The sequence below is a fragment of the Crocodylus siamensis genome, chromosome 3, assembly GCF_052110815.1.
Source record: "Crocodylus siamensis isolate JL-2025a chromosome 3, ASM5211081v1, whole genome shotgun sequence".
In the NCBI taxonomy this organism is placed as follows: Eukaryota; Metazoa; Chordata; order Crocodylia; family Crocodylidae; genus Crocodylus; species Crocodylus siamensis.
Genome location: NC_143397.1, coordinates 163,820,257 through 163,830,046, shown reverse-complemented (window position 1 = coordinate 163,830,046; position 9,790 = coordinate 163,820,257). Strand labels below are relative to the sequence as shown.

Genomic DNA, 9,790 nt, shown 5'->3' with positions numbered 1-9,790 from the left:
TATTTATTTTCTAGCCTGGTAGCCAAATGACAGTGTGTCCATTTTAAGTACACAGGCTACATGAACTGTACCCATGGATGCCTAGGTTGTTTTTTGTTTTTTTTCCCCCCCGTTTACAAGGTTTCTGATGGAATAGGTGTATCACTTAAGGATGTGAGATCACAGTCCCTTAGTCACCAAAACCTCTGCTTTGTATGCAACTGTGTCAAGAGAAGAGGGTTTCTGCTGGTTTAGCTTTGGTCATCCGGGGTTGTCATCCAGAAAACCCCTTCTGCCATTGTGTGCTGCATCTCTCCTCGGGGCCATAGCTCTGCTGCCACTCTGCAATGTCGCCTGGCTGAAGATCAACAAGACCATAGCCAAAGGGAGGCACTTGCTACGCATAAAATGGGGCAGCTTCATGCCTCCTTTAAAAAGGGAGGATGGCGGAAGAGAAATGTGGGGTGTGAATGGTACAGGTTCTCACGCTTGGCACTTGATGGACATAATCTCTCCTTGCTTCCTTTTAACAGAAATGACCACTGGTTCTGCTGCTGCCCTGTACTGCACTGTTTTCTCTCTTGTGCGGTGGATTCCAATGGGATTAAGCAAAGCAGCCAGTAGGGAGTCATTTCCTGAGTGAGAAAAAAAATCGTATTTTTCTCAATGCAGGCCAAGTTTCCATCCTGAAGGTGCAGAAGCTTTCTGGGATGCCAGCTCCAGATCACTTCATACTAATTTAATGTCAACAGACACCACTGTGACTGACAGTGTAGGGGGTGGAATATTTTGGTTTAATCTAGTTCTGAGCATGCTAGACATGGACTCAGACAGCTTGACCTACATTTAACCATATACAGCAGGAAGATCTTGGGGGGAAAAAGAAACCTAGTTTTCTTTTCAGAGTGATAAGGATGTCACCCAAGCTTGTTTCACATATAGGGATCCATTCGCGTGTCCATGTGTGATTATATCACTGTGTTTCCAAACTACCTGATTCAGGTGCGTCCCATTTGCTTTACTTGGTGGTCAAAGCATCAGTCATGTAAGTCTTGACACCCTTTAAAAAGTGACTAGTTGGCTGTTTGAGAACATGGGCTGGATCAGCAGCAAAGTGTGTTCATGGGGTAGGGGATGCCTACCCTGTGACAATGGGCTGCTCCCCTACAGCCCTCAAGGAACATGGATGGGTGTGACTTTCTGTGCTTCCCTCCCTCCCTCCTCCACAAAGAAAGTTGTGACAGGATAACCCTAAGGCCTTGTGTACTCATCACAGAGTGCATCTGGTTACTTTGGTCCATGTATTCTACAAGCGAAGGCTGGGATAGTTACACTACTCCTTAAATATATTTGTTTTTAATAGTCAATGATGCAAATTAGACGACGTGCAGCAGTTGAAGTTTCAGAGAATACATATTAAGAACCATATAGATGAGTGATGACTACATAGGCCACTGAAAGAGCCAAAAAAAAAATCATGTTCCAAGTTCTATTCTATTGAGTCTGCACTCTGTGTACAAATAAGAAAATATGCATGCTATCTATAGCCATATGTTAAGGGACAGAAACACCTTAGTTCTAATGCAAAATTATGCGCTGGCAGGGAGCTGTTATTAGGAATATTAAAATCCACCATCTGACAGTCATGCAGAAGACACAAGGTGCCCATTGGTGGTAGAACTTTGCGTGCGAGTGAACAGTGCATCCATCATTTACTGTGTACGCACCATCAATTTTACTTATTTATGTACAGACTGCATGGGCAGCAGGCACATAGGCTGTACATTCATGCAAACTGCATAAATGCAGCATCTTAGGCAACTGTAGCCAACTACAACAGCACAAATCCAATTTCACTGTTAGGTAAGCGGTATTTCTGCATCAACAATGTCAGGCTGCTTGCATTGATATTTTTGTGTTTTTAGCTCCTCCCCCATCTTCACCCCTCCAATGAGAGAAGGAAATAGAAGCTTTCCCACTTTTTGACACTGGTAGCCTAGTGGTTAGGACACTTTTTACCTAGGATCGTGGAAACTCAGATTTTGTGCCCATACTGTACCCAAAGGGGGTTTCAAGCTGTCTTTTACTTCTAGCCAAGGGCTAGGCATTACTCAGAGCACCCATCACTTCTGTTATAGCTGGATCACTTCGCTGCCAAGAAGGGGAGCTAAGAGAAGCCGGCTGAATAAGGTACTTCCTACCAGAATTGTATTTATTTGGGTACAGTTTTGGCTTATCTTAATTTGCACATATTCACTAAACTAGTGCACCTCAAACAGCAAACCATCCTACTCCTGCCTAACTGGGACTTAGTTTTTCTCCTTACAATGCTGCTTGAAGATGTCTCCTTAAGAATTAAAACAGTAACAGCAAGGCAATAGTATTTACTCTTGCTAATGTTTTAAGAAAAATGCACACCTGTTGGATGCAGGTCCTGAATCAAGAGGGGTAGGAAGTACTGGGCTTGCCTATATAGGGCAGTGGTCAAAGCACTTATAATGGAGTTTAATATCTCACAGGCTGAGAAAGATTTAACTTGATTCTCTCATGTTCTGAGCCAGTGCCCAAACATGTAAAGTTGCTACCTAAGCAGTGGACACTCATAACAGCTGCCAGCTCTCAAAAGAAAGCTGTACTCACCCTTGCATTTCATATGGACTCTGTCCAAGTGTGTTAGTCCTGCTCTTAAAACTCCTGACTTAGGACTTTCAAAGGACTCTTATCAGCCATAAAATGACTAGGATCGCTGTCTAAATGGTATATGAAAGTTGAATAGTAGGTGATTAAGGCTTCCTATTGTCCAAAGGTGAAGTATCAATGGAGTTCAGACCTCTGGGAGTCAGCAGCAGCAACCACCAAACAGGTTTTGGATCTCACTTTTTGACTAATGTCCTTAAGTTGCTTGCAGGACCTTCTAGATAGAGCTTTTCATGACCAAAACAGATTATGGCTAAAACAAACTATGGAAAGAGCTTTTATACTGATCCATTTCAGATTTCATTCCTGCTTGTAGACTGACTGTGTTGCCTCTCTCTATTTTCCCTCTATGATTGTCCAATCAATTCACGGGAAGATAAAACAAACTTAATCTTACATGTTGCCCTGCAGCTTACAAAATCAAGATGCATTCTTTCTACTTAGAAGATCAGCCACATCAAAACAGCCAGATAATTGCCAGGGGATAATTATGATTCTCTAATTATTATTGTTGCTGATGGTAAATGATGTAAAAGGAAGAATGCAGTTTGATTTTCTAAGCTGAACGCCAAAGGAGACACGATAAGAAAACTTGTTTTAACTAGAACAGTGAGCAAACTGGACAGAAAAGTCACTGAAAGAAAGAACACTTGGGTGATGTCTACCAAACTGAAGACACGTTATTGGGATTCTACAGTCTTTTAAGCATGTCAATGAGAAATAATCTGGACAATGAAACTTTAAAGGACTAAAGCAAGAGAAATAAAATAGCATATTCAAAGAAGCCAGACACACCTGCTGGTTTGATTGAAAGTCAAGATTTTGTACAAGAACCAACAATGGCCTTTTGTAAAATGGCTGTAGCATTCTACACAATCTTTCACTGATGCAACACTAACTGTAGTGCTGAGCTACTCAACATTGTTTACAATCCAAATACAGCATCAAAAGCAAAATACATATCTAAAGATACTGTATTTACTCAAATACAAGACAAGGTTCCCCTCTGCCTCCCTCCCCCTCCCCCCCAGCATGGGGAAAAAAACCAGCCCTTGGCTTATAATCGATCACATACAAAGAAATCTTGCTAAGTATTGCCTAACATTAAACTGCGGCCAAAAGCAGCGTGTGGCTCAGCAATGTAAGCCAACTATAAAGTTAACTACAGCTGACACTGAGCAAGACTGTAAAACACATGGCCCCTGTTGGGCAAGCCACCAATAATTAGACTCTATACCCAGAAAATGTATACATTTTCCATATACAGAAAATAATTACTTGGGGGGGTCATCTTTATAATCAGGGTTGTCTTCTATTTGAGTAAATATGGTACTATTTGTTTTTAGACATAAGTGTGTTACAGGTGAGGTTTTTCTCCCTCAACCAACCTTGTCTTGATAATATTTATTTTTCTATAAGCAGAAAGGAGGGATTCTCAAAAAAAAAAAAAAAAAAATTCACACACTTGAATGTTGCCTGTGAGGACCAGTCCTTATTCTGAACTCTAGTTTTAATGATTACCCTCTGCATTAAAACCTGGAAGGTACAAAGGCCTTGCTTTAACCACAGAATCTGATGATTTGGGGAAAACTGTGATGAGCTGAACTAGTTGCAAGAAACTGACCTCAGCTTCACTGTTATTTTAGACAAGGAGTGGTGGGTAGCATGGCTGTGATCAATTATGGCAAGATCATGGTTTGACTGATTGTGAAACAGGACTGTCAAGTCATTAGAAGCAATATATTGGCTTTCACAACCATGTTCTCATGCAACAAAATGTAGCTAAACACAGCTTTAAGGGGCAGTCAGCTGATATGTACAGGGCTTAGTTGTGAACATTTCATACAAAGAAAGTTCCTTTGGGTGTTTATGAACCCAATAACTTTGATTAAACAAAAATCGTTGACTGCAATAGTTAGACTGTGCTAGAGAAAATGGAGGACAAGATAAACATTAACTCTTCAACAAAGGAGTAAGTCATTTAAATTTTTTAAACTTAACAACCATCTAACACTGGAAGCTCCCTCTGAAACGGCATTTTCATTTCTGTAACATACATGTTTGGGAGAAGGGCGTTACCAATAATAAAAAAGGGGTGCTGGTTGTATAAAAAAAAGCAGATAAAAAGTCTGATTTAATTCTCCAAATACAAGAGAAAACAAGCTTGAGAAATTTTTAAAAGAAGTTATATGAATTCTTTAGCCCAATGATATCTATAATTTCACTTTCAGATTTCAATAACAGCAGAGACATAAGATCATGTCAGGCAAAAGAATATTGGATACATATAAACTAAGCAATGGCTAAAAACAACAACTACTGCAGCAGCACTGAAAGTAAAACAAAACAGGAGACATGGCTTTATCTTTGTCCTAAGTCAAAGAAAATGTATAACACAGTTGAGGTTACTTGTACTTTACTTAACCTTCTACCAATTATAGTCAACCCCATACAATAACATAATTTTATGTAATTGGCAACTAAAAATGTTTTCCTTTAGGGACCACCCTATGTTTTACTGATGTTACTGTTCTTACCACCTTTCATTTCCCCAGAGCAGCATTTTTAAAATGTTAGGCCACTATTTCAAACATGGTTGTCTAGTGTGAAGAATAATTAAAAAAAAAAAAAAAAGTCTGATTTTTCAGAAATGCTATGCTCCTTAACTCCCACTGCTTTCCAGGTCATGAGTCTGATTATCTTTAATGCAAGTAACTCAGGCAATTCCAACTCGATTACCCTACCCTGCATGTTAACAGCCTGTCTGTAAAGGTAGATGCAAGTTCTGCCATGTCTAGACTACAAACATACTGTGCCTGACAGTCATGCCCTCCACATTGTTCCTGTTCAGGAAGTAGCGCATATGAACCAGCGTAGTCATAGCTACATGCCATTCTAGAAAATACTGAACAATAATGCAGTACTTAAGTGAAGTTTCAAACAGCTTGGTGCTACCCAGATACAGCTCCATGACTTCCGGGTTGGGAGTAGTGTATGAAGGTGCCACTGCTAGGTGTGGTAAGTACATGGTCTTGGGCAGAGGGAGAAGTTTTGTGCCACAGTAAGATGAAACCCTATAATTCCCCCCTAGTGACTGTGAGAGAACACGTCTTTCCTTCTGGGTATACACAGAGAATTGTGGGAAGGCAGCGGAGGAACAGGAGCAGTCTAGTGGTTTAGCATACATTGTCACTTCACAGTGGACAGACAGATAGACTTACTGGAAGTCTCTGAGCCTTTACCTGACATCCCAAGAAAGGTTAACCTAAGTGAAGGTGAAAGCAGCACTACATTTTGGCAAGAGGTTTGTGTTTGTGTGAAGAGAAGTGAAGTGAAGCCAAATTAAGGGCAGTAGCCAAATGACAGCCTAGGTCAATCATGCTGTGACGACTTACCTTAACACAAAGCTCTAGTCAAGAGTGAAACAAATACATGAGGGTTAAAAACCAAAAAACAGTAAGGACACATACTGTTCTATTAGGAACTGCTAGTATATGACTGTTGCTAAACTGAGTTTGAACTTGGTTTTTACATATGCAAGTGAAAGATCAAAATTAGTTATTTCAAAAACACCCTACAGTTCTAGCACCCATTCAGCAAGATTGTCAAAAAGACCCAAACATTTAATGCCACTTACTGGGGCCATGGCATTTGATATCAACAGGGCAATCCCCCCACTTCCCTACCCCGATCATGCCTCACAACACCCCTTGTGGGATAAGCAGCGTAATATCTATTAGTCACTATTTAACATATGGTAAAACTGAGGCAGGGCAGCTGAAGGGCTGATCTCGAGTCATTAAGCTAGTGGAAGCTCAATAACTGATGTCAATAAATCAAGCTTTAAGTGACACTATCAACACCAGAGAACAAATCAGGCAGAACTGATAATGGAGTCAGAATCAGAAACTCTTACTCTGACCCCACAGTCAGTATATCCTGCTAATTCCTTTGCCTTTCTTTAATGAAAATCTTTTGTGAAATATGCAGAGGCAACAGACATCTGGCTGAGAAATTATATTTGTAATAGAAATGACATAGATGCCAATTTATGCAACATCTGAAGACAATTTTTTAAAACAAGGGCCCAGATCCTTAACTTGTAACTTGTCAGAGCTTCACTGAAACCAAAAAGTCATTTCCTTTCTTGCTTGTGGGCTAACACTAAATTAATGCATCTTTGTAGTGAGATGGCATATGGCTTCAGCCTTAGTCTTTCTATGATGGAACAGTATTTAGATCAACTACTGAAGTGTGAATTAAAACCCAACCTTTCAGGTTAATCAAAAACCAAGGGGACAGCATGGCAGATCCAGGGTTTACTGTCATTAGAATCCTACTCATTTTACACATGCAAACCGTCATATTGTGGTAAATCAGTGGTATTCTTGTGCAAGGTGAACAACACATGGGTCTGCCTCAAAATCCAGCAAAATGTTTCTTAAAAACCATCTTGTCGACAGTAGGTGAGGACTTATCCCTCTTCCACTTAATTTTACTGTCGTGAAGCAACTGTGAAGCTGAACACATCTCTAAAGTGATTGCATAATTATAAAAGAAAAGATGGTTTGATTTAGCTAGTATACAGGTATAATTAGTCCATTTTATTCAGTTATTCTATGCCATTCTCAATTTTAATTCAATTTCATATAAAAAACAGAATATAACTAAACATGTGGCAGTTGTGATGAACGCATCTTACTATTGCTTTTCAGAGGAAAGACTTCTGAAAATCTGAAGACAATTTTTTAAAACAAGGGCCCAGATCCTTAACTTGTAACTTGTCAGAGCTTCACTGAAACCAAAGCTGCGATAGCAGTTTACACCTCTGGATGAATAGCTCATTCATTTGCAGCATAATTGATAATAGTTTGCCTCAAAGTTAAGAGACAACAGGGGTTACAGAGACTTCTATGCAGATCTATAGCTGAAAACCAAGCTATAAGATTTCTTTGGAAGATAAATCTTTCCTCTTGTAGACTAGAGGACTCAGTGACAAAATTATGGTCCCTACCTAAGATAAGAGCAAAATAATATTGTGGATCTTGGAGAAGTATCTTGATTTAGAAGCAGTGACTACTACACCACACAAAATTTCTAAAACTGGTTTCATTTTCATTTTCTTGGACTTTTTAAAGTTAATTCTAGCCTTGAACAGTTTACAAAAGTATTTAACCCTTAAAACATGATATTCTCTAAGTATCCAAAGATCAGGATACATGCCTCTTTACATGCAGTCTCTCCATAGGGCTAAAGTGTGCAAGTTTTAGACAAACAAGTTAGAGCATCTGCCTATTCATTTCTTTTTTTAAATGAAACTTTTTCTTTGGTTTCTTGTATTTTCTCTGTTATTTTATCCTTGGTTTCCTCCATTTTCTCCGTTATTTTATCCTTGGTTTCCTCCATTTTCTCCGTTATTTTATCCTTGGTTTCCTCCATTTTCTCCGTTATTTTACCCTTGGTTTCCTCCATTTTCTCTGTTATTTTATCCCTAGTTTCCTCCATTTTTTCTGTTATTTTATCCTTGGTTTCCTCCATCTTCCCTGAGAGAAGCTCTTTTGTTTCTTCCATCCTGTCGTGCAGGTATCCCTTTACTGGAGGTGGTCTGGACAGGTAGCCGTACTTGCGAAGATACTTGATAGTAATGGACGTTCCTCCCAAAGTCACGATGTATCTGGCAGGAGATGCAATCTTAAAGGAAGATACCAAAAAAAACTGTATCCATATTACACAAAATTGTGAGAGGGTATCGCCCAGGACATTCTCAAGTTTGCAAAAAGATTATTTTGATTAATTCAACTTAAATACATGCATCTTATCCAGGAAGGTTCCCTGAAGGGTAAGTTTTAACAAGTATTCTTTAGGTGTGTGCAGACACAAAACATGTCTGCTCTTATAAACATGGTGGGGAGGAGCAGCAACAACTGTTTGTACAATTACTCGGTGGTTAAAGGTTAAGAGCTGAAATCAGTTAGAGTTCTACTCTGTTTTTCTATCTAGTCCTTAAATCATCATACAACTAGAACACATTATTTTGCTCCTGAAGTGAATGGATGTTTTGGGGGAGCTGCGCTGAAGAATTTTTCAAAGACAATACAAACTTCTAAGAAACGCAGCCCAAGCGAATGTACCCGTAGTCACTATTACACATCACCTAACAAGGATTCTACCACCTACTAGTTACTCTCTGGTTAAACCACTTTTTCTCCCTCTCAAGAACACAAGTCTTAAATGAGCCCTGCACAAGCTTTAGATGCTGGCTGTACTTCTCAGCTGCTTCCATCAGCAGCTGCCATGGTAGCTATGGCTGAGATGCTCACCCAGGCACTTCTGGCAGCTCTGCTCAGCAGCTGCGTTCCCAGGGCATGGAGTGCACTCTGGGAAGGGGCCAGCTGTTAAGTGGACTGAAGCTGGAGACCTCGAAGTATCTTCTTGGTAGAGCAGGAATAACTCTGCTGGCAGAGTGGAAGATTCTGCTGCAGAGAAGCTTTAAGAAGTTCTTCCACACAGCTCTGTAATGTAGACTAAACCTGTCCTGTCTCATCTCTCATCCTTTGTAATCCTTTTCTTCTTCTCCCACTTAAATCTTTGTTCCCAGATCCGTTCTCCATATAATGATATATCATCATGAAATAAAAGTGGGAGGACACGCACTAATTTCTATTTAATTGAGGGCTGATGGTTTGGCTGTTCCTAGCTATTTATAAATGCTCCCTGCATCTGTCTTACCTTAGAATAGTTTCTCATTTTGCTTAATAGCTCCTTATGGGAAAATAGTACTTAACAGAAGTTTTAAAGGGCAGGCATCTATCCAATAGATCAGTCAGTGCTTTGGAATTAAACAGACAAGCCCACAGAAACAAAGCAGTCATAATGGGTCACATACAGGACAGTTACCTGTTCCCAGTAACAAAAGAAGGGCCATATCTCCAAGTGTTACTTATGCAGACATTTAAGTCTAAAATACAGATCCTTTTAATCCACTCCCAACTTTCTATAATGTAGAGGCCTCTACATTTCCATAAGGAAAGTTTCTTAGTGTCTAAATATCCACCTCTGAGCACATCTGCAACTGTCCAAGTCCTGACAGAACTGGAGTAGATAGGGCCCAGAT

The 9,790-nt window shown here is 39.8% G+C and overlaps 1 protein-coding gene across 5 annotated transcripts in view; it reads right to left on the bottom strand.

Moving 5' to 3' along the window:
* Positions 1-1,316: 1,316 nt before the first annotated feature.
* Positions 1,317-9,790, bottom strand: part of MIMS1 (mitochondrial inner membrane structural 1) — a 41,684-nt gene continuing 33,210 nt past the window's right edge. For all 5 annotated transcript variants that reach the window (XM_090039608.1, XM_090039609.1, XM_090039606.1 and 2 more), the window contains exon 4: positions 1,317-8,367. In XM_090039608.1, coding sequence (XP_089895734.1) covers positions 7,969-8,367 — 399 coding nt within the window. In that variant the 3' untranslated portion in view covers positions 1,317-7,968. The remainder of the gene's footprint in view (positions 8,368-9,790) is intronic.